General features: G+C 36.4%; 1 protein-coding gene across 1 annotated transcript in view; it reads right to left on the reverse strand.

Annotated features, from left to right (window-relative positions):
* The window catches only part of LOC134527169 (beta-1,4-glucuronyltransferase 1-like), an 83673-nt gene extending 56917 nt beyond the window's left edge, over window positions 1-26756 (reverse strand). The window contains exon 1 of the mRNA XM_063359574.1: window positions 26712-26756. Coding sequence (XP_063215644.1) covers window positions 26712-26756 — 45 coding nt within the window. The remainder of the gene's footprint in view (window positions 1-26711) is intronic.
* Between the last annotated feature and the right edge of the window lie 507 nt (window positions 26757-27263).

Here is a 27263-nt window from a genome sequence, read left to right on the forward strand (position 1 = left end):
GAAAATAAATCGAAAAGTGCTATACCGAAAGTATAAAGTTGAAGTTAATATCGCTTGTCAAGTAAGTTCAAGAACAAAATTAAAAAAAAGAAAATTTGTTTTCTTGAATCTACTTTTTTCAGAAAAGTATACATACATACAATATTATTATATTATAAAAATAAAATTTTTTAGTCCTTAAGTATAAATTACTGAAATATTTTTTAGTTAATTAATTTTTTCATGCGAAGAAGTATTTAATTGTTAAAATCACGAGAACATAATTTATTATATTTATGTATTCCAAAAGCTTATGTTAAAGATCTACTATATGCTATTCAATTTGCCCAAAAATTTTACTGAAATAGGAGAGCATTACAAAAACACAATTTAACTAATGTAGGTATTATAACAATAAGTTATGTTCATAAACTATATTAATGGGAAACAAATATTTATCATTTAATGATATGCAACTATTTTCCTTTGAGGTAAAAATTGAGGTATATTTAATGTAATAAGTAAATCCTCTCATAAAATTTACTGAAACTAATATTCTTCATTGTCCGTCATATTATGATTCCAAACAGTTTAAATCAACTGAAACATGAAATAAAATAGTAAGGTTAACCATGAGGTGTGGAAGAAATTAGAGATTACTTTGTAAAATGTTTTAAAAATTTCTCATGAAATATTGTGATTATTATGTTCGTACATAATGTAAAAAAAAATTCAATACATGAAATTCAACACATACTTTGTATTGCAAGTTATTAAACATATATTTTAAAAACACATGTGCGTATCTAAGTCGAATTGTTATGTAATACATGATGAACATTACCGATACAACTTCCCTTACAAATAACTTTCACCCAAAGATAAGGCCGCGGACAAATTAGGTATACACGCTGGTCGCACGAGGAGCTGAAATAAGTCATATAAGAAAGCCGTCCGGAGTAATTCTTTTCAAGCCAAAGCTAAAAGTAATGGATGTTGTTTGTCTAAAGCAGGCAGTGAAATGACATACAAGTTTACAGAATAGCCATATAAGATCTTTGACGCTTCTAATCCCGTCAGTGGACTGTACGCGAAGAACCAACTGCATCATGGCCCGCCGCCAGTTTTATACTTACGTATGAATACACTTGTAAACGTTGGTTTGTATATTGTGTGTTGTGTATGTTGCCGACATCGATAGGTATTCTTTGGCAGCTCGATGTGGATTCATTCGAACACGTTTGCGCTAAACACGACATATTTTTACATGAGAGTGACATCGCGCACTGAAAAAATTTGCAGGTCTGTAACGCAACAGTGATACAAATATTACATAGTTCGAACATTTTCTGGAGCACGACATTCACTTTGGGTAATGCTAAGCTACTTGATAGGTACCCTTTACCCGCTTTAAAAGTGATAACTTAAAAAAAAAGTGTACATGAAAGCAGACTCAGCCATATGTTTATTGCTGTTGTATTTGTCATAAACCTACCCTACGTTCAATACGGCCTGTAAGTAGAACCATGTTTTTTTTACTTGTGTACAAGCTGTGGTTGTAAAGCGAATTTATATTCTTAGTTAACTAACGTCTATCATAACATATTTGGAATAAGGCTACCTTAATTTTTTTTCTAGATTGCTATATTGTTATATATATATATAAGTATTACTTAAACGGAAATATCTGGTAATAAAAATAAATGAAAAAAAGCATGAAAGGTTAAGGATTATTTCTTTTCAACAACAAATAATTTATGGTTTAACTGCTTTGTGTACTATATAAAAACAGAACAAACTTTCAAAATTTCAAAATTTCTTTGATTATCCGTTATAGTGATGTTTGGTTTTAACTCATACATATTTAAGTTGATTGCCAACGTCACGAATGTACAATAATTTATTTCACACCGCTCCGGGTTGCAGGTAAAGTAACAGGCGTGCAATTTGATCAGAAACGCGTTCTACTTATTCAGGCCCTTTAATTGGGCGTGACGGACCATGTGCCAAATATGTAACAATTATAAGTAGGTGAAGTATAAAAAAATAAAGAACTTGTATGCAAAATAATGCATCTAACAAAAATAATTTGCAAGGTTCTTTCGTGGATGTTGTAATGTGTGGGCAATATTTACTTAATTTTGGTTTTTGGATAAATTAATTGTGGTTTAAAATGTTTTTGTATAATTGCTGTAAAAAATTTATTTCCTGCCCTTATTAATTAATTGAGCTGTTGAAATAAGTTTATCTGAAAATTTACGTCATCTTTATTAAACATTGCCACTAATTATACTTTTTAACTTCAAAATGGTTTTTGAATTTTGTAATTAATAACGTACCATCCATAACTACATATGTGAGCGATCGGTCACTGACCTCATCTTCAATCCTCCTCGTGATTCCTGCGCCAGGAGGAACATTTACATAATTCTGACTAGCTTATTTAATATAGAACTTCCCTAGTTTTTATTTTTTATTTATCATTCCATGAACATTTTTAAAACAGTGCAGACAATCAGATATATATCTAACCAAAAAGCATAGCAAAATGACATTTTGTTTTCAAAATACGATTTTTCTTTTAATTTAAGATACATTTTATATAAAACCTACATTTTTAAGTATCAAAACTTTTGTAAATAGTTAACCATTTGGTTAATACCAGTATAAAATTTTTCCTTGGCGTTGTAAGATGTGTAAAATCCTTTTGGAAAACTAAAATAATTTTAAAAAATATTGGGTAGTATAATAATTGTTTCTTGAATTTTTATTAAAAATAAAAGGAAAAACAATGAAGTGTATTTTCATGTTAAAAATTAAATATAAATTTTGTCTAATTAGCTAGCGAGACTGTAAAGCCACCAATAAATAGTTTGTAGGACAACTTTCAATGTGTTGATTGATTAGTTTCAATACTTTATTTCGTAATACATGATCTAGTATGGTAAGCTTTAGGATATTTGTAGTTTAAACAAAAGCAATGTTTTAGAGATACACGAATATAGAGAGTAAGTCGAGCACATGGTACTGTGGCGAGGCACACTAAAAGCAATTCTGAGAATTTCTTTCGGTCACGGGATTATCTTTTACCGGTGCCGGTTGTGGGTTGTCTCCCTCTCACGCACGCACGCACACACAGGTAGCCTGACTCCCCTCCGGAAACGGGTTCCTCCACCACGCTACCTGCGAGCTGGCTTCGCCGAGCGGCAGCACGAGACGGTGGAAAACTTTCAGGATTTGCAGAAATTGTGGAAAAGATATCTCGGAATTCAAAGCTATGACTATATGTTTTAAATACATGAATTTCTTCAGAAAAAAATTATCTTTTTTTCTAGACTTGTACTTTTTTTCTGTCATTCTCCTAAGCAGTATAAAATGGCCCCAAAGTTGGACCAGTTGGTGATTTTTTATTTCATATTTTGATAGAAAAAAACAAAAATGTAAAAGTATACAGACAATTCGTGTATTATCTTCTCGTGGGTGAAAATTTTTCAGATTCGTAGTGTCGATTAATAAAGTCCCATCATTATTTTAAAAACATAGTGTTCCGCTAACTTCTGATGCTACTAGGGAGGCCCCTTAAGCAGTGACACCGGCCTCCGCGGGAGTTCCGAGCGAGTTCCGAACGTGTACCGCGAGAGTTCCGGAGTTTCGAGAGTTTCACGAGCGAAGGGAAGTGCGACATCGGCGAAGAGGGTGAGAGAGAGCTTCCCCGCTCCCCTTTCCATGGAGAGACGTGACGCGGAATTACGACCCGAATGAAGTACAAAAATACAAACGCTCACGAATCATTCTAAGCGACCGCCCGCCTTCATTCATCACAGAGTAGAAGTCCTCTGCCACAACTAATTCATAAATACACACGCTCCTACTTACCACACACATCACAGTGGTCCTAACACCCATTTACCTCCCCTCCACCTGACCCACCATGTTCAACCCCTACCATCAATTCCTATCTGGCCTGTCATCCCTTCAAATCTCTATGGAACCTCACCCTACCTCCTCGGGCATTGGCACGGCAGTTTCGCCACTGCTAGATTTCCCTTCTGCCCCGGCAGCAAATCTGCCACATACAGCATCCGTGCTGACGGGTAGCAGAGTAGAGCCACATGTGCCACAAATCAGCCCCTCCACCACATATCTGCCATTGGCACCGCAGGTATATCATACGCAGAATTATCCTCGACCCCAGCAACCTCAACCTCCATCTCATACTTTAACATCGAACCCTGTACCCGTACTAGCTCCTTTCAATCAGACAACTGGAGGCAGTTTCTACGCAGAGATTCCACACCCCATGGAAAGATTGCTGGCGGGTTTTAAAGAAGGGACAGGCTTAGATCCAAAAAATTAATTGAATTCCTCAAACACACGATCAGGCTAAAACAAAAAGCAAGTATCCCAGACAAGGAGCTTCTCGAGGTAATTTTTCCTTTCACACAACCACCTTTGAGCGAACGAGTAACACTCGATATCGAACAAAATCTCTCGTTCGATCAGTTCCATGAAGATGTACTTAATTTCTTCATACCAGCTCGCTTATTAACCAATATCCGGTTAAAGTGGTATAACCGGCTCCAACAAAGAAACGAGGCTTTGCCCCACTACATCGCTGACATTAAATTGGCGCCTCAGGTTATTCATTTGCAAGTCTCCGAGGGAGAAATAGTTTCAAATATTCTAGACGGAATTAACCCTCAAGAACGATCGCGGGCAGTTTTCCAGGCCAGACCGCAAAATTTTGCCGAGGTTGACCGCTTGTGCATCTCCAACACAAACGTGGAGTATGCTGACCACCAGCGGAACAGAGACACTAATTTCACAATGCAGCAGTACGCAAAGAAAACAACAGAAAATAAACAGCAGTATTCTAATACACCTTACCAACAAAGACACAGCAATGAACACTTTGCTAAGCCACAGTAGAAAGAAGAGCGAATACCTGTTTGCAGGTACTGTAAATACCGGGACACTACACTGAACAGTGCCGTACAAAAAACTATCGGCCAAATTATCAAAATTTTCAACACTCAAAAAACATGTCAATCGCTGGCCAGGAAGAATTCTTCCTGAGCCAGCAGCCCAAACAACAGTAAGAAATTTTTTGTTTTCACATGGACTAAAAAAAAATCCAACCTAAAATTCCAACAACAAAACACAGCTTCCCTAAATAGGTGGAAAAATAAACAAAGAAAACAGAAACAGAGGAAAACAAAGAAAACCAAAGTCCGCCAAATATAACACACTGAACAATGCAACATCGTTAGGCCCATGTGCAAGAAATGTAATTGTCCTCGAACCACTGACAAACGAAGCTGCCTTAACATAATTGCTAATCTACCCACAGTACTATCCTATGCCAGCACAACCGTGGGAAAACAAGAGGTCCCAGGTCTAACTGATACGGGATCCGTGCGCTCGTTTATATCAGGAAAACTTTTCAAAAAGTTACAACAAGACAATGCCATTTAGAAAACGCAGCCCATAGATATACAGTGTTTCACTGCGACTGAACAGCCTTTGAAAATAAATTTTGTGAATTTCGTTAAAATTAAAATTGTTTTGTTTTCATGGATTTTCCCATTTTTGGTAGCCGATGATTTAGCCATAGATTTAATTTTTGGTTCCGATTTCATTGCAAAAACGGGCATGATCATTGATTTACAGGCTCGAAGATTTCAATTCAAATTTAACAAACAAGTTTTTGTTCCCTTTGTGTCTCCAGATGCAGAGTGTCACAGTAATGTAAACTCCACAAAAACAGGTGTTAAGGGTGAAAAGAACATTTCGCTAACCCACCTTAAAGCTGATCTCAGACAGGAAATCGAGAAATTATGCAGAAGTTTTCCAGAAGAGTGAAAAACTAGGACCCACCCATCTCACACAATATGAAATTAGACTTTTGGACAAATCCCCAGTTAGGTGTCATCCTTATCAATTATTAGGATCTAAAATGCAGGTAATGCGTGAGCATATACAGAACCTGTTGGACAAGGACATAATCGAGCCGTCCACTTCTAACTTCACGTCTCCAGAATTTTTGGTACCCAAAGATCAAGGTCAAGGGTCACCCCATGGTGGTCGACTTTCGTCGGGTCAACCGACAAATTGAAGTGGAAATGACCCCATTACCAGATTTAAATTCAGCGTGTCACTGGTTTAGCAAAGCCAAATTTTTTAGTGTTTTTGTCCTCAATTCGGCCTATCATCAAATACCACTAACTTCAGAGTTAAGACATGTCACCGGATTCTGCAATCCGTGGAATCTGTACCAGTAAAAAGTAGTACCTTTTGGCCTAGCCACGGGTGCACAGGTGTTAACATGCCTACTCGACCAAATTTGAATTTGAAATTTGAAATACAAATCATTTTTCAATTATTTGGATGAAGTCGTCGTCTATTCAGAAACCTTTGAAGAGCACCTGGCTCATTTGCAAGAAGTCCTTGAGCGACTACGCAAAGCTGGCCTAACGATCAATACAAAAAAAAGTAAAATTTGCAGTACAAGAAATTTCTTTCCTCGGACACCTGTTTTCTAGTAGGGGAGTGACGATAGACCCAAGTCGCATCCAGGCCAAAGCAGATTTTTAATCACCTAAAGACGTGAAAGGAATCTCACGTTTCATTGGCATGGCAAAATTCTATGCAAAATGTATTCCCTAATTTTGCCGAACCTGCCACCCTGTGCCGATAATGCGCCATTTCGTCACCATTATTTCTAATAATAATAAAAATTAGAATATTTCCTAATTTTTTTTTTAATCTAAACTTATAAGCTCAGTTTTCAAATCTTCTTCGGCCCAGTGTACGGCCGGACCCAAGCTTCTTCGGTGTAGTGCTCCCCCCCCCCCCCCCTTTTTTTTTATCCTGACTCGTCAACTGCAGTTTTCTCCGGCTAGTCTTAGCCAAGCGGCCGGCCTTATAATTATCGCGCTTGGAGCCATTCCCCGGGTGTTGGTAGCCAACACCGTCATGTCGCAAAACGCTTGCAGAAGGCAACCTCCCACCCACCACCTCTTCCGAAAGGCAGTCTGACATCGGAGTCTTTCGCCAATAACTCCGGTCAGGTTCAACAACGCCCAAGCACGTCTGTGTCTCCGATGGAAGCCCTTTCCCACCAGGGTAAGCGTTTCTCTCCAGCACCCCCCCGCCCCTGCCTTGCCAAAGGTGTTGGGAGCCAACGACCCCCGATGACCCGGACTGCCCGTCCGAGCACGATTGGTCGCCAGTATGGGGCGCGACGTTTGAAAAGACTCGCACCCGGGTCTACTGTACTTCATGCACGCGACATCTAGTGAGAGCTGCCAGAACTAACGGGCAGCTTCCCCCTTCTCTCCGCCAGAGGGCAGCACGGCCCTTGCCCCTCCGAGCCAGCCATAAGGGATCGACTCGGCTCCAACTCGAGAGGTCGTTCCCGACGAGTCGTTACTCGCGACTCGCCAGGGCGAGGTAGCGGGAAGCGCCATCACCACCCCCCCCCCCCCCCCCTTTCATAGGATGGGCGCAGTAACTTTCTTTAATTAGGCGCTCCGACGCCATATTTGAAGATTCGGCGGGCAGCATCTGGACAGTACGGACCACGCATCGCAATTCGCGAGAGTCTGCCACGGTATTGTTTCCAAGACTCGGCACTACGACATGTAGTCTCGAATGTCAAGGCATAGACACCTTATTTTTCTTATTTTTAAAATTGGCTGCCCGTACTTTTCTCGTCATGGCTACCGCGGACGTCTGCACCGGGAGTTGCCAACTCAACTACTGGAGCCAGCCAACGTGACTTCACCCCGCTTTTTTGGGTAAGTGATCGTCATATCATCCCCCCCCCCCCTCCTTCATTTTTGCCTTTCCCTGGGCGTAGTCTTGCCCAGACTTAGCCGCATGTTAACCAGTCTAAGCAATTTGGGACTTTGGTTACAGGCAGGGTACAAGAATTAGAATGAAACTTCACTGCCTAAATTAGCAGTCCGTGATTGGGCTCATGGAGTCACAAGATTTCTCCCCACACCAGTCGACATACGAAATTCTTCATAAATCGAAATCTTCTGGACTTTAATCTACAGAAACCTCCGGTGCCAGGACTGCCAGTTTTCAGGACATAGGATTTGGTTAGATTAATTTTAAAAGCAAACTAAAAAAATGTAATTTTCTTTCTTTTGAGCCTGCGAGCTCACATAAAACCAGGGTCAAGTTTAAGAGATATGGTTGTTTTTCCTTTTATATGTATTTTGTTGCCCTTCTGTTAGTAATTAATGTATTTTAATAAATATGTACTTAAAGATAAAGATAAAATAAAAGAAAAAGCTAAGTAAATAATTTTAGTAAAAGGGCCGTTATATAAATCAAACCAGCATTCTTGTTATTTCATTATTATTCATCCTCGATCCACATAGCCTCCTAGAGTTTCTAGTGGGTTATAAGTAAATTTGTTTGTACGACGCGACGTCTGGGCACCTCTGTGATAATAATAGTTGTTTTTTTGTTTGTGGGCTGACGCTTCCAAGGCATTATTTTTTTACTTATTCATTTATTGAGTGTTTATCTGAAGCCCAGCGTACGTCACAGCCCCACTCAATGCTCTACGAAAGAAAAATTCCGTTTTCAAATGGGGTACAGAACAAGACAAAGCGTTGACATTTCTAAAACAATCAATAGCCAGCCCACCTGTCCTCAGAATGGCGGATTTCAGCAGGCCTTTCATACTGCAAACCGACGCCTCCAGCGTAGCCATTGGCGCAGTGCTTTCACAAGAGTTTGAGGGTTGTAGACAGCCAATAGCTTTCGCCTCGTGCACGCTAATGCACCAAGAATGAAAAGCCTCTTCGGTGTATGAACTTGAATGTCTTGCCGTAGTTTTCGGCATAGATAAATTCCGACCATGTTTGGAACATAAAGAATTTTTAATTTTTACTGGAAACAGACAATCAGGCCCTTGCTTGGCTTTTTTGGAAAATAGGGAATTTTTTTAAAAATTATTAAAAAAATTAATAAATCTAATTTAATACTAAAAATTAAAATAAAAAAATTATAAAAAAAATTATAAAAAAAATGTTCACTTGACATGGAGCTTGGAGTCCTCGGTTCGAACCCTGTGAGAACAAAAAAAAATTACGACCGATCCTTCCTCCATGGAAGCTGCTGGCAGACTGACCACCCACCACTTATTTCAAGGTATATATATCGTCAGCTAGTATGACATAATGTCCGTCATCTTGAAAATCCGTAATATCAATGCTAGAAATTCGGGAAAAAAATTTAAATTAATAAAACAATTATTAATTATATTTTAATTTAAATATTATAAAAAATACCGTTGCAATTTCCATTACGGCCGCCATCTTGAAAAACTGCAATTTTTATACTAGAGATTTGGAAAAATTTCAAAAATATAATAAATTTTTTTAATAAAATTTTAATAAAATCATATTTAAAAACGCACTTATGTATTGAAGTCCTTGGTTTGAACCTATTAAGAGCAAAAAAAATGTCGGTAGATCCTTTTTCCACTGTAGCCGTCGACAGACTAATCTCCCACCACCAATACCAAGATATATATCGTCAACTGGTATGACGTCAAGTCCGCCATCTTGTCTTCGTCTGCTGGAGGTCACTATATTATTTCTGTCTGCTAGAGTGTGCTGATGCCATGTTAGTTTAATTCTTACCTGCTAGAGTGCATTAATCATTTCTTATTTTTACCGTGATACCCGCCATCTTGTCATTTGGGTGCCATCTTGGAATTGTGTAATTATTTTGCTAGAAATTCGGGGAAAATCCCAAAATTCATTAAATAAATTTGCAATTTTATGTAAAAAATATCAACTTCAATAATTAAGGTGGAAAGTCATAAAATATGTATAGTTTCCAAGCCAACCATCATCCTATAAGTCGCTATGTCCACCATCTTGGAAATATGTAATATAAAACCTAGAAATACTGGAAAAATTCCTAAATTCATCGAAAAAATAACTTATTAATTAACTGCTTATATGGATCAATTCTTGTCCTTGGTTCGATACTTGATTGAAGCAATAATTTTTAATTTTATTTAAAAAATAAATTTGAATAAATCTGTTAAACTACGTGCAGTAATTACGACTCCTCAGTTTAGGTTTAAGACTCGTGAGCGTACAAGCAAAAAAATAAAAACAGATGCACAGCAACCGATTGCTATGGCATCTGGACATGGAACTAAACCTAAGACCATGTTCGGTGCCTTACAGGTGAATGATAATGGCTTCTACCTGGCGCAGTTTGCATTTCGTGGAACATTGAAAGACTACTATTATCTAAATACGATAAGTGAGTCAAAAGACATTTGTAATTTTCTTGACGATATCAGGCAGAACATAATCAATCACCTTACTGATGACGTAGAAACAAATGGTCCTTTAAAATATAACTTGTGGCTAGACTGTGTATATGGCAAACAATATCTGTTCGATGACAAAGTGAAGACATGTGCATTCAAGACATCGGCTGCAGTAATTTATAGTTCTAACGATGTGAAGCAAACTGTTAAACATGGTATCCAGAAACTCTGTCAAGAAGAGGAGGACTATGTCTGTAAAGGTTCTGGCTGGTCCCTGTCTAGTATAAACCGATTGGAGCTAAGAGTTAGTCATTTCACGCCTATGCAGACATAATGTTTGTAAGATTGCTAACCTTCGCAGGTTATCCTGTAGTAGAATAGAAATTAAGTAATAAATAATATGTTTGTAAAATAAATTGCTGTGTTTTATTTCTCGAACCTGTCACTATTATGCTAAATTGATGTTATATTAAATTAATTTTGTATCGTCCAGGGATTGAACCAAGTTTCGGGTCAATATGTAAAGTAATGTGTGATTTTTAAAAATTTTTCCCAAATTTATAGGTTAATTATGACAAATTAATAATAGGGCGTTCATAACAGCTTTCTGAAGGTTGGTAGTAGAGGATTTTAAGCATATTTAAGAATTTTGAACATGATTTATTGAAATTGATATTTTTACATAAAACTAAAAGTTATTGCTTCGATCAAGTATTGAACCAAGGACAGGAATCGATCCAATTAAGCAGTTAATTAATAAGTTATTTTTTTCGATGAGTTTAGGAATTTTTCCAGAATTTCTAGGTTATATATTACAAATTTCCAAGATGGCGGATATAGCGACTTATAGGATGATGGTTCGCTTGGAAACTATACATATTATATGACTTTCCACCTTCTTTATTGAAGTTGATATTTTTTATATAAAATTAAGTATTGATGCAACGATCAATTATCGAACCAAGGACCGGAACTGATCGGATCAATCAGTATATTGATTGCAAATTTATTTAATGAATTTTGGGATTTTCCCCGAATTTCTAGCAAAATAATTACACAATTCCAAGATGGCACCCAAATGACAAGATGGCGGGCGTCACGGTAATAATAAGAAATGATTAATGCACTCTAGCAGGTAAGAATCAAACTAACATGGCATCAGCACACTCTAGCAGACATAAATAAGATAGAGACCTCCAGCGGACGAAGACAAGATGGCGGACTTGACGTCATACCAGTTGACGATATATATCTTGGTATTGGTGGTGGGAGGTTAGTCTGTCGACGGCTACCGTGGAGGAAGCATCTATCTACATTTTTTTTTGCTCTTACCAGGTTCAAACCAAGGACTTCACTACATAAGTGCGTTTTTTAAATATGATTTTATTAAAATTTTATTAATAAATTTTTATTATAATTTTTGAAATTTTTCCAAATCTCTAGTATAAAAATTGCAGTTTTTCAAGATGGCGGCCATAATGGAAATTGCAACGGTATTTTTTATAATATTTTTAATTAAAATTGATTAATAATTTTATTATTAATTTAAATTTTTTCCCCGAATTTCTAGCATTGATATTACGGATTTTCAAGATGGCAGACATTATGTCATACTAGCTGACGATATATACTTATACCTTGAAATAAGTGGTGGAAGGTCAGTCTGCCAGCAGCTTCCATGGAGGAAGGATCGGTCGTAATTTTTTTTTGTTCTCACAGGGTTCGAACCGAGGACTGCGAGCTCCATGTCAAGTGATCATTTTTTTATAATTTTTTTAAATATTTTTTTATTTTATTTTTTAGTATTAAATTCGATTGATTAATTTTTTAAATGATTTTGAAAAAAAAATTCTTTTTTTTTCTAAAATATTTACGGATTTTCAAGATGGCGGCCGTAACTGAAATTGCAACGGTGACGTAAACATTCAAAATGGCGGTCATAATCTTAGTTGATGTCATAGCAGGGGCGTAGCCTTAGCCACCTTTTTCTTTCTTATCTGAAAGCAGGTTAGCTAAAAGCCTGGGTGTCTTACTGCTATCACCGGCCACTGCACTGGAGGGGAAGAGAAGCGAGCCCTACCGATTCTTCTTCCCTTCCCCTACCCCTGTCACGAGCAGAAGCTATAAGGTTGTGACGCCGTAACGGGTCCCAAGTTTTCAAATATCTTACACCTATTATATTTAACCAGCGCGGTAATTATAAGCAGGTGGTGACTGGGTAATTCTTCAAGCTAAAGCTAATTGTTTCCAGGAATAGGCCAGTTCTGCTGAAACCCATCCATTTTTATTCCTTTTTTTTGTATTGTTGAGCTTTGAGCATGATTTATGATTTTGAGTGGTCGTGGACAAGGCACTTGGATTGATTAAAATATCTTTAATTTATTTCTTACTTCATCACTCAGACAATTTTTAATATTTTTACCATTACAATATTTAAAGTTAAGTACCGAAAACTGCTCAAATAACACATTTTACACCTTAAAATCCAAATTTTTCCGGGGGGGAGGAGGGAGGACCCCCGGACCACCCGCTTTAATAGGGGGGGGGACCATGCTTCTTAACACCCCCTACCCCCCCAATACACAAATCCTGGCTACGCTACTGCATCAGAGGCTTATCAGAGCCTTTAGACATAGATGCTTAAGCCTATTTTAGGACTTTGTATTCTTTCTAAGGCAAAAAGTGTTTTGAGGTTTTCGAAATCCTAATTTTTGAATTGTGGAATTTTTTGAGATTTTTTGGCGGAATTATTTTCCAAAAAAAATGGAAATTTTTGTGAATTTTAAGTAATTTAGGACAAATTTGGGATAATTTTGAAGGTCAAAGGTCAAGGTCATCCAAGATGGCCACCGTGACGTCACAATCCAAGATGGCGGAATAGCACCACCACCTGGCGCCTGTCCCCGGACATACTATTCTATACTAGATACTGTTAATACTTATATGAATGTCGTAGAATATCCGCGAGAAAAGTGATGCGAAGCAATCCTGGAGGCATGAAATGCACTATATCGATGTAAACAATATTGTTAGTACGAGATTTTTGGGTTTATATATTATTTTATTGCTTTTTAGTGCGTAAATGTATTCTTAACAAATGCATTAGAATTTAAAGAAAACCCGTGCTCAGTTATGGAGCTCTTTTTCTCTGCAGTGGGTGTCTGTTCTGAATTTGAAGTCAACTGGTTAGCAATTGGATAGGGAAACAAATCGTAGCTTTATAAAGGCTAGTGAGCTATAAATTGGTGTGCTGTCATTATCTTTTTTGTTTTTACACATAAGGTATTTTAAGAATGATTTAATTAACAGTAAAATATTGTGGTCTCCATATTTAAAAAGCAAACTAACATGCTTGTAATTACAAATCTGGCGGCTAAATGTACCAATTGCATGACAACATAAGGGCTAGGGCCGTTAAAGGTTTTGAGTATTCTGATGTGAAAATAATAGGTATTCTAGAGTGCAATCCATTCCATGGAAAAAAATCTAAAAATTGCATATTTTACAACTATATTTCTTTGATTAAGCCACAAAATTTACAAAAAAAAAAAACAGTTAAAATATTTTTTACAGTATTTTAAATATATTTAACCTAACCCAAGGATGTTTTTAATTTTTTATTGCATTATTTTAAAAGTATATACCTAAACAACCAAGTGTTTATTTTAATTCAGATAATATAATTCTGGGAAAATCATAATGCTGCAATATGATATTAATAATCACAGTAATGTATTAAAACTGAAAACACTATTTATTAAATATTTTTACGCGTATAATTTGTGACTGTAGACTATTACAGGTGTAAATTTACGGAGTTTTAAGTCAATCTTGAAACGTAAGCACTAATTCTTCTTATTTTAACCACCAGTATGTAACTCAGTACCTAAGTGATATTTTTTCGAGCACTGCTAAACGTTACGTACGTTTACACTTTTACGCGAAACGTGCTGTGAGCTGTAAATTGTTTTTATTTCTTAGCGTGCAAAATTTCCAAAATTATATTTTTTAACATGTAACATTAACCTTAACCTGAATTCAGTTACAGAATGGAGTTACGACTTGATCTATGCACGCTTTCAGCACCAACGTAAACATAATGGAAAAACTGCATGTTAGATTATTAAGAAATGACATACACACTAAAAAATACAGCTTGATTCGTTTAGGACGCCATATTTCTCAATACCTTTCCGCAGCAAACAATACATTGCTCACAGAAGAGAGCAAAGGTTTTCCTGTGTTCACGTGTTATTGTAGTCTATGTCCATGGCTTATAACTAAACATACATTGGTCCGATCGTGTTGTCATGTCTACAATAATGTTATAATGGCCTGTCTTGGTAGTTTTTTGATTATTTTTAATTTTTTCGGGGGTTCAAAATGAAAAATTTCAACTTTTCGTAATTTTCCCGTCGGGTAAGGGACGAGATCTACCTACTGTCAAAATTTCGAGTTCCAGCTCATTATCTGGAAGTGGGATAGAATTTGTATACGTGAGTGAGTGATCGAGACGCGAATCGGGATGTGTGTGTGTGTGTGTGTAGGTGTGTGTGTGTGTATATATATATATATATATATATATATATATATATATATATATATATATATATAATAGTGTAACTCAGTCTCTCAAAACAGACAAAGCTAGTCTTGTTAGTTTCTGAACTCTGGTAAGCAGGCAACTGGCAAGAAAAATACAGACAGTAAATACATCATTAAATTATAATTAGATTAATAAAATAAGATGCTCTCCGAATCGCACGAAAAGGGCAGGGACCTGTAGTATTTTATTTTTGCGGAGATGTACGTTATGAGATAATACTAGCGTAATGTGAACACAGTTTTAGCTCTTATTAATAATAAAACAAATACAGTAACCATTTGGTCGCGACAATACTAAAACCATTAAAACCCTTCAATGTTAATATTATTCTGAAAACCGTTGACCACTGGCACTTCCATCACGCATAGTAACAAACTGCTCGGTGTTGAGGAAACTGCTGTAAGGCCGGCGGTGGGCAGGGTGCGTTCAAGGGAGCCACTTCGCTAGTGACATGATTGGCGGAAGCGCCTCGTTGCCTGACGCAACCTTCCCCAGGGCGTGTGCAAGTGCCCGCAAGTAGGCCACTCAGCGCGGACTGTGGCTGGGCCTGGCAGCCCGAGACGCGCTGCTCACACACTGGCCAAACATGTAAAGGTGGGGCAAAAGTGTGTATCGGTTTTTGAAGGCAGAGAATTTAATTTAAATGCCGGGAAATCTTTATTGATAGTGTACCTTGTTTCAAAAAAGTCGTAATTTAAACGATTTTTAAATTCAAAATTGTTAACAAAGAAGGAAAACATGATAAGCTTAATATTTGCAATATACCTAGTTATATAAAATAAATGAAAACTTAATGGCAAATCAAAGTTTTACACTAAGAGTGTAATTCATTATTTCTTCACCATGATGAAGTTTAGCATAGTAATTGTATCTTTCCCTTAAATTTGTTATTGTTGAACCACATGTTATGTGCTTAAGGATCTACGTCAATGCACTGGTATAAATGTTGAATATGAATATAGTAAATGAATTATCTAAGCAATGGAGTTTCCTTAAATTAATTTTACGAACTTTAATCTATTAAAATGTACACTTTGTAATTTTAAAAACCAAAAAATACTTGTTTGATGACCAATATACAAAAAACAAATGGTTGGGTATAAAATTATTAATGTAATTTATTATTTGCTGGTTATATAGAGTAGCTTGTACAAACACACGACACAAAATAAATAGAGACCTATTACATAATAGACATATGACAGTAAATAGTTTTTCGTTGTAACCAATAGACGTTTGTACGTTTAGGACGAACAATACTTGCCTTACAAATCCCTCACTTTGATCAAGTTTCTTTAAGAAACTACAACTAAGCAAGGTAAATCACGCATAAAACAAATCTCAAAAACAACCTGGGCTTGGGATCCAGAGGTTTTGCCACCCCTCCTCCCCCTCCTTTGGCTGGTAACATTCGATGACTCTGGGTATAGGGGGTGATTCTATACCATAGCATTCCATGAGCTATCAATTTCCAATTCAAATTCTGGTTTAGTGCACATCGTCAAAGTTGTTATCATATATTGGGAGTTGTTTAAGCTCACATAAGTATATTGCTTTAGCCTGTCACAGTGCCATTAGAGGCTTGGTTAAACTCTTCCTAACTTATGACAAAAATCATACATGCATATAAGATTATATACAAACATATTTATATAAGTAAAAATGTAAATGTTCGTTTGCTCAAAACCTTAAATCAACTAAAGTTCTTCACCGATTGCTTTGAAAATTTGACACAATGTGGCATTCGAATACACAAGTGTTTTATTTACATATGTCACACATGCGACAGGTAAAAAAAAAAGATAAAAGTGTAGGTACATACAAATATTTATAAATGAATTTTAGTGTGTTCGTCATCTGTTTTGTAAAGATAAAGATATAGATAGGAGGATATAGACATAGAGAGATAGGAATATAAACATAGAGGGATAGATATATTGACATAGATAGAGATACAGAGAGGTATAGAGAGATAGAGAGAGAGGGAGATACAGAGAGTTAGAACGAGATATATGTAGAGATGTTAAGATACATTAAGGAAAATATTGAGAAATAAAGAGAAACATAGATACTAAGAGAGATGTAGAGAGATAGATATGTATAGAAATTTATATATGGAGAGAAATATAGTATGATTTAAAGAGGGGCATATATAGAGAGATAGAGATATATGCTTTGTATATATGTACATACTTAAAACAAATTACAAAAATTGAAAGAAGTATAAAACACAAGCCAAAATGCAGTCGCCCGAATACCGCTAGGTAGTGGAGGCTGCTCTACAGGCGCTGGTGGCTGGAAGAGTGTCTTATCGCAGTTACAAACTGTAGTTGCCCTCTCTGTCGTACCATTGAATATATATTCAACCTTTGAATATATATATACTGTATAGAAGTCGCCAGCCCAGGTTAAAATTTCTAATACGATTTTGAGGTAGTTGGTTAATTCACCGCCGCAATCGCCACCATCTCTAGGGCATCGACTTGTGGTGGTCCCTAGCGGACAAGTGTCGAACTCTTCAAACACCCCTTCGCCCTCCCGTTGAACGACCTTGAGCTGCAGTGAATGATAGGTGGGGGGTGCGGGGAATGACAGCGAGCGAGAGTTCTGCGCTCTAGCGTGTAAATAACAACTAAGACGATACAGAGTGTTACGGCAGCGCACTGCAGCGGTGAAGTTCCCAAGCTGCTCATCATACGCTTCTGAAAAACGGAGAGTAAATCCTATCCACTCGCGACTTCTATATAGTATATATATATATATATATATATATATATATATATATATATATATTTAAAGGTTTTACCGAGCCGAGCTGGGCGACGGGTAGGGATTAGCCTACCAGTGTTGTCAACTCCACGGGCTAGCCTCGGGTGACGTGTCACAGCCGAGAGGTGATTTCAGCAAACCCTGACCTTGAAGGAACGCACGTCCCTTGCCAAGAATGAATGGGCCCTCGACAGGCGTGACATACGCGACAATTATGTCAAAATTTACAAATATGTCAGTTTGTAAGTACACGTGTACGTTTCATATACAAAGAAGTTGACAGGCAAAGAATCTTAAATAGCTACAATTAAAAACAACTGTCTCATAAACACGATCGTATGTGACAATTAATTGTAGGTCAAATTATTTTTTAGTGATGTGGCCAAAAACAATCGCCCGCGGCCACGTGTATGTCAAAACATTTGTTGGCTTTCAAGTGGTGCGTGCGATAATCTAACCCTGCCATACCTTTGCGTTTCAAGAACAATCGATTTGTACCACAAAAAAGTAAGCAGTAAAATATTTATGCGACATATATAACCTTCACACATACAGTAGTACAATGATCAGTGTGGATAAGATAAGTATTTTAAACCTCATTCGTGAGGAAAAGGAGGTGTTTTTTGGAAGATTTTCATGCAGTTTGACACATGAACAGAAAATGGACACATGGAAATGCATACCTAACTGGAAAAGCGAAAGCCATCGGAGCCTTTACAAGGGATTGGAAGTATCTTAGGGATACTACATGGCAAATTTGGCGCAAGAGAACGATTCTAAGTACAAATATTGTATGTGTACCTGATTATTAATAGGTTAGTTATGGACACAGAGGCATGTTATTCATGTGAATATTTTTAGTTATAGCTACTCATTGTATACCGGCTAAACTATTGATAATAGAAGCAAGGTGTATTAATGAAATTGCTTCTTTTAATACGAAAAGTTGTCGCGAGAGACAAAAAGAGCATGTTGCAGATGTATATATTTTCGATTTTCGGAGATTTTCTAAGTCCCACAAGCAAAAGAAATGTATGGACTTGTAATTCGTACACATATACTAACCTAACATAACCCAAACCAACCTAACGTCACATAATGTAACCTAACCAAAAGTAACCAAACCTTAACAAACCTAACGTAAGCATACATAATCTAATGTAAATAAACCTATGTTAGGTTGGGTTAAGTTAGGTTATGTTTGGTAATGTTATGTTAGGTTAGTCTCTGTGTACAAATTACATGTAACATTTAGCTTGTTTTGATTGCGGAACAGAAAATCTACGAAAATTGGAAAAAAAATAAACATGTGCCACATACACGTTTTTACAGGAGACTCATTTTCGTAACAAAAGAGGCATTTTTCTTTAATAAATCTTGCTTATATTATCAATAGTTTAGCCTATATTCAATGAGTAGGTAGACTTAACAATTATCTTCATGTGTTTGCAACAAGTAGCTGCTAATATAGCATGACACTTCATATTTAGCCTCAGTAGTCTAATTAATATGGTTTAAGAAATAATAATAAAAATTTGAGCTTTTGTATCTGCCTGTGCTAGTAATGGAACACGCCTTAGTGATATAGGATGTATATTATAATTTAATTACTAAAACCTAAATCTTTTTCATGCCCAGGAGAAAAAAGATAACAGAACAAAGACGGGAAGTGCAGATGGGAAGAAATGTATTTATGACGAGGCAGATCATATTATCATGGACATTATTGGAAAAGAATCACCTGTTCTTGAAGGAATAATGGTTCCTGAATCTTTTGGGACTGACATTGCTGCAATTACATTCACATATCACGAGGATTTAGGAAATCAGACTGGAGAAGTTATTGTAAATAATGCAGATGGTGTTGCTGAACCAACGTGTCCAAATGCATCTGACAATTTGAGCGGTACTCATCAAACACCATCAGCAAGCACAGGTGGCAACACAAGGAAAAGAAACGTAAACTCTGCAAAGAAGGAATATTAATTGTTAAGAACAAAAAAAATTAAACTGCTAACGTTATTACTGGTACAGAAACTCGAAACAGCAAAACGAGAAACATACAAAATGGATCTAGAGTTACTGAAAATGGAGAAAGAAGCAGGCCTTCCGCCATCTGAATTTACAGCTCATTTGACAAATTCAACTATATTTCCTGTTAACATCGAAACGTTGCAATTTGGTGCTTCAAACAGTGTAATTGAAGGTGCTATTTTCATTGTTAACAATACATGTGAATATAACTACGTAATATATAGGGGAGACCGGGGTAAGTTGGCGAACGGGGTAAGATGACGAATCGTATGTAACTAATCCAGAAACACAGATAGACGGTTGGCGCACCTGTGACCTTGTGTGTCACCATCTGCACCTACTAGGCAGGTGCAGCGGAATTTTCCAGTCAGTTTGAATGTGGCAGTTTTGAGAGGCAGTCTGTTTCGTGAGCCATTGTTGTAATATTGAAGGTACGTATGTTAAGCTATTACGAGAAAAGAGTCCATCTGTTTTAAATGTTTATATATGTAAAATGAAATGCTGACTTTTGGAAGTATTTTAGTGTATAGATTGTTGAAGAAAATTTGTTAATGTTGTTCGTGATTTTGGTAAAGCAAAAATACGGCTGCTGGGGCAAGTTGACGGGGGCAAGATGACGAATTCGTCATCTTGCCCCTGCAATCGTCAACTTGCCATAGGTAATGACAGTGTGAGCATTATTTTGTATTATATGTGTTATTTAAACCAATGATGTACAGATATGACGAACATTTAAGTAAAATAAAAATAATAATGAAATTATAAAATATTATAAATAGTTCCTGTGTTAATAGTCGTAACAATTTTGTTTGATTTTTTTGTAGATGCCTAGGCATATTATAAGCGGAAAACGGAAAGGAGGCGTTGGAGTGACGAAGAGATAGATAGAAGAAGCAGAATGAAGAGAAGAAAAATGAAAGAAAAACTAAGAAAACTGAAAAACAAAGCTCTGATCATTCTGTAGCAAAACCATAAAGCCTAAATAGCGTTCCTTGCCCTGCATGTGAAGAAGTTTACTTGGAACCTCCAAATGAAGACTGTATTCAGTGTTCCACATGTTCTGAGTGGTGGCACGAAAACTTTTCCAATTATGAAGTCAAGGAATTATATCAAAGTCGTTCAAATATGTTACAATATATCTTCTTTACATCCTGCACGTTGTTTAGTGTAGGATATCTATAAAACTATTGTTTACTTTGTCCATAAATATATATATTTTGGTTTCGTCATCTTACCCCAATAGGTTCGTCAACTTACCCCACTCCTGGGGCAAGATGACGAATGTGCTAACTAATTGGTTTCTTGTCAATAACTTCGGAACTACGCAAAGTAATACAACCTTTTTACATATTTAGGTAGAAATTGGTATATGTACTTCGTATTGGTACCAAATTAGATATTATATATGCTTATTTATCTGTTAAAGGCCATTTCAAAGCTTAACATCGTCAACTTGCCCCGGTCTCCCCTATATGTTCTACACATTAACATCTGATGTATATAATCTTTTGTAATGAAACCAAAATAATTAAACGGACATTTCAAGACAAGCTTATGTTAATTTTCAGCAGTTATGTATATTTTGTACCTAATTATTAGTTTAAGTTTTTGTAATAGTTAAACTATCGTAAACCGACTTTACAGACAACCAATTTTTAATCCATATCCACTGTCTCCCAGTAATATTGCATGTGGAAATGGTCTCCATCCATTTTCCCAATGTTGTGACAACGACGAACATCGTAGTACTCGTACATAATGTACTGAACCGGGCCACCGAGCATTGGCATACAAAAATTCTAGGGTAGGTACACACACTACCATTATATTGATTTAATGGTTGCCATTCCTGTCTACAAATGAGACTTCATTATCATGTGGGGCATCTATCTTGATCAATGACCCATCTACAACTCCAGCAACCCTTGGAATGTTTGCTACACTCAATGAAAGCTGTGGAATTGCTTGGACAGATTCAGTTGTCCAGCGAACCTCTTCTCCAAGAAAGGTGTGAACCAGTAAGTGACATAACTTATTTACACATCGGTGGATAGTGGCTTTTGATAAGCCATGTGCATCTACATTTACATGATATTGTGCTCCTGTGCCCAGCCAATGCAATGCGCACAAAAGTTGTTCTTGAACAGTAAGAGCATGATTTCTTTTCGTTTCTGTCCGCAACTGTTGCACTAACCTATTTATAATGTATTCAGCTGTTACCTTGCTAATGCGGAATTTCTCTTTGAAGACAAAGTCACTGAAATTGAAGGTTAGGTTAATCTGTGGCCTAAAAACTCTACGAACTCGTCTTTCTCTTTCTTCATCACTCCCGCTACTGCTAATGCTGCTACTACTGTCCATTATGTCCAATCACATCAAATTAACCCAATATTTTATCACACTATTACACTGCTATTACCAATCATTAGGTGATACTAAATGGTTTACCTGTCACTTCCACTCTGACAATTCTACAAATTTGTAAAATTGTTAAATACAATTTACATATCTGTGTTTCATAAAACAGTATTACCTGTCAGATGTGACACATTTATCACATTTTTACCTGTCAGCTTTAAACTTTTATGAAACAGCTATATGTCAAATTGTCATACATTTATACATATTTGTCGTGACATATGTGTAGACTTGTCAAATTTTATGAAACGAACATATGTCGAATTGTAAATATGTCTGACAATTAATTGTCACCTGTTACCTGTCACCTGTCAACTGTAGAATCCTGGTGTCCTGCAGCGATTGTGGTGACCGTATCATAGCATATGGCATAACACAGTTTAAATCGACAAATTTGTAGGGTAATTTTTTTTTTCACGTATGTTGCTAAACTTATATACGTACATAGAACTGATAATGTATTTTGTGTTCCGTTGTTTTGTATGCATTTAGTATAAATTAAATTGGAAATCTAAAAACCACTATATAGAAAACAACGATTTAGGTAGTGGATTTTTAAAATAAACACTTATACAAACATAGAGTTCAATCCAAATTATATTCTAAATAAATTATGTCGCTTAGATGTCACTCTCAAGCGACATGGGTCGTGTATTCTATCCCAAACCTCGTTTTGACTCAATTTATGAGCACTAAGTTGTTACCTTAACACTGTTATGTACAATCAAATCAAACACGTGATTTTCAAGTGATATCGAAACTGTTCTCTTTGAGATTGTACGTGATATAAATTGCATTCGTAACAGTTTACTTACTAAATAAGAAATGGTGCATGGCTCGAACGTTGTATCTTATCACATTTAGTACGAAATGCGTACTAATTTTTAATGATAAAGTATCTTTAACATTAAAATACTCTGTGGAAGGGAACACACAGTTAATTATCATATATGGTGTTCAAAACCAAAATAAAAAATAAGCATATCTTCGAATAAAAAAATCCATAAAGAAATATGCTTTTGATCAACAACTTGTTTGGAATCCCAGTTTTGCCATGAAATTACCAAACATTTGTATATTTTTTAATACAGACGTTTTTAGTGTTTATTTACCTTGCCTATTGCTGCAAATTAGTTATAGTACATGTATTTTTTGTGTAAATTGCCAAACATATCTAAATGCAAATCTGAGTTATTTAAATTAGACCATTATCATTCTCATAATATACATATGTCAAATGGCATTTTGGTATTGAATCCCTAATATTGAGAATACAGTATATGAAAGTATTCAAAAAGCGTTTTAATTTTTTTATGAGTTATATTTTGCCAGATGCTTTTGTTCGGAAATCACTGACATTATCCCAATTGAAAATTTATTAAAAATGGCGATCTCCAACAGCAAGGCTTTTCCTCAACTAAATATTAATGTAACAAGGAATTTGTAAAAGTGTTTTTCCACTCCTGCACATAAAGCATTGGGAGATATTTATTTTCATTTAGGTATAAATTTTAAACAGCCACTATACTAACAGCCACAATGAATATGACCAAATCTAATCAATTGTTTGATTAATTTTTTATAAACTTTTACGAACAAAAGAAAACACAAAGTGTAATATAAGTAGTTAGGAATAGCCCATCCGAGCGCAGTGGATTATGGATTAGGATTCAGGATTGGTGACCTTTGACCCCTGACGTCACTGTTACGACCTTTGACCGATGACATCATCACCGATTTCCTGGAAATTTCCCGATTTCCCCCCAAATTTCCTCAAAATTTCCCGTTTTCCCTTTAAAATTTCCCTTTTTCCCCTATAAATTTCCCATTTTCCTACCAAATTACCCTACAAAATTTCCCCATTCCTCCAAAATTCTAACTACCCGCAAATCTCCCCATAGAGGCTTGGAATCATCCTTACCTACCCTCCCATATCCGGATAAAGGTTTGGTATCCCCCTTACCTACCCACCCATATATGACATCACGACACCCCCTTCTTGGATTATGTCATATCCGGTCACCATCATTTCCGACCGTCATTTTGGATTCAATTTTCGCATGCTCTATCATTCCATTATTATTATGCAATCATATAGTATTACATCATATCTGACCGCCATCTTGGATGACCCGGCTACCATATAGTATTATGTCATTTCCGGCTGCCATCTTGGATTACATCATTTCCATTCACCATTTTTGATTTCTAGAACTTTCTACTGTCTCGATTACATCACCACTGATAAGACTTAGGAATTGAGATTTAAGACCTTCACATTAATATTATACAATCACCAATTTGGTTTATAGAAACACCCACCATTTTGAATTATGTAATCACAAATAACACCCCACAATCGAACACCCTACTCCTAGTGTTGATATTTTCATTATACAGTCAAAGTAATTTTATCTTTTGAAGGCAGCCATATTGGATTTTTTTTAATCCTCACCTTTAACCTAGGACATCATGAAAATCATATTGAACTACGTCATCATCACCAGCTCCAAAGCCATCTCGGACTCTAGAACTTTCGATCATTTTGAATTATGACATCACGCCTATCTCGTAATCTAGTGCCCCACTCCTACATGTTGCAGTTGTCGTTAAGACACCAAGCACCCTTACTTTTCATTATGATTATATATCATTATATATTTTTTCATCTTCTGTAGGCAGACATATTGTATTTTCATCACTGTAGCTCCTTTCGAACGACATCTTGGACTATATCGTCTTCACTTAGCATATAACATCTTGGACTATATCCCTCACATTGAACTTTCCACTATATTGGATTACATAATTTCTGTTCGCCTTCCTATATGTCGTCACCAACACTATCTTAACCATTGGCATCTTAGACATCGCATTTCACATTACCGTAGATACCCTGAACTTCCCGCCATCTTGAGGTATGTCATCACATTACTGTAGACACACTGAACTTCCCGCCATCTAGGACTATATCATCACATTTGACTTATAACATATCCACACCGCCGCCTACTTAGATTTTGTTATCACCCACTTTAATCTTGACCACCAACATATTGTATTATCATCTCATGTATGCACCCACCATACTTGATTATATAATCATACTAACTTTCATCCTCTGCTAGAGTATGTAGATTAATTATTCGTAATGAGCATCACCTGGTCCTCCCAAATACTAAGATAAAAAATGTATTGCCATTAAACATATCACAGTCCTTATACCAAAGTCATACAGCAGACTTGTGCACTGTAGCACTCTACTCAAACTGACTTACATAGCTTACGTTTTCTTTACGTGCTTTCATTTGCGGCTACATTTTCTTTGAGGGCTTTCATTTGCGCTTACAATTTCTTTGAGGGCTTTCATTTGCGTCTACATTTTCTTTGAGGGCTTTCATTTCCTCCTACAATTTCTTTAAGTGCTTTCATTTGCACATTAGAAAGCTTGCATTTTCTTTGCAAAAATATAACTTAAGGTTAATATATATATTTATTTAATAAAATATCACATCAATTTAACATAAGTAGCATGTTCAAGAAATAAAAAAACATATTTTTAACATACATAAATTTATTACAGTTTTGAATCTACTACAAGTACAAAAAACATTAATACTTATATTATATTAGCAAATTATGTTCAGCATTTATTTCTACATTTAATTTTGTGTAGTTCAAGTCGCTGTACAGCTGTACGACCCCATTTCAGAGGTCGATCAGCGAAATACTTAAAACACATCTTACATACATGAATCTTGTGCTGATGTTTCGTAACTTGAGGTCTCACTAGTCGGGAAAAGTTTTTGATGTAACAATAATGTGCAGCATTGCTTTCATTAATTAAAAGCAACAGATCGTAATGGTCATTTCTTTCTTGTTTAGTTACACGTAATGGACACACCTTATTGTTCTTAGCTAACCCATACACGTTAACTGATACTTCAGGATTGTTTTTCTCAAAATTGTTTATCTGATATAATTTAGGTGGGTAGTCCAGACCACTGAAGTCGTACTTATTCTCCAAAGCATAGTACCTCTTATTTACACGGTTTTGATGACTTCCCTCAATATATCTTGCTAAAATACTCCATTTAAAACAAAACCAATCGTTTAGGTTTCGACAATTGACTACTGCTCTTTTGTTAGTAATCGTCTCAGGTAAAGCAATAAAAGATGATTTCCGATATTCATGTGGCATACTATCCCGAGGCAGGGGCAGAGACCTTATACAGGTTTTAAGATGCCTTTTCAAGCTATCACATCGTCCAAATATTTTATTACACATTTCGCACTGAAACTGGGTTCTTTGTTCATTATTCGGACATCCACTTTTTTCATGACGACGAGCACTTGAAATTGTAGAAATAGATGCACCACAGTATTTGCATTGTCGTGCCGAAGATGTTAATGAACACATGTTGTTGTCTCCGAGGTTGCTGTCAACACTGGTGAAATGTAAACTGGGGACATCTCCGAGGTATGCTCTGCTGATGATGCTGCAAGAGTCAAAATCTCCGGTAGTTCCGGAACAGTAGAAGCTCCTGTAGACACCCCTGTTGATTTTATCTCCGCTGCCACAGGCATTGTTACCATCGGGGTCTGCATCACTGTCGTCGCCTCTATCTGGATCTCCATCGGCGATGTTAGGCCTTCCACAGGGATCCCTACAGCTGTTGACTCCTTAACCATCGAGGTCTACACCATCACTGGTACAACTTACTTCAAGTCTGACATTAATAATGGTTATGAGACTATCGAGTTCACAAGCATAGCTTGATACAAATCTTGCGTGTCAGAGAAATCAAACTAGGCGATCCTCACTACACCGCAGCTAAAGGCGGACTGAGGGTGCTGCCGCGTAGACCTCACATATATACCCATCAGTAGCTAGTACAATACGTGAGTCAAAAGAACACTTATTTTATTAGTGTTAATTTAAATTACTATAATGTAATTCATTAATTGTGTGTGTGTTAAAATGTTAAACGGAATTTATTGGGGAGAGGGTTTACCATAAAAAAAATTCTAGAAACTATTCCATACAAAAACATTTTGAAATCAATCATACAATCAGAACCATAATTATCACTAGATCATTCTTTGTACGACAAACACCTCCAAGACTTAGGTTTACACAACTAC

The sequence above is a fragment of the Bacillus rossius genome, chromosome 1 (assembly GCF_032445375.1).
Source record: "Bacillus rossius redtenbacheri isolate Brsri chromosome 1, Brsri_v3, whole genome shotgun sequence".
Lineage (NCBI taxonomy): Eukaryota > Metazoa > Arthropoda > Insecta > Phasmatodea > Bacillidae > Bacillus > Bacillus rossius.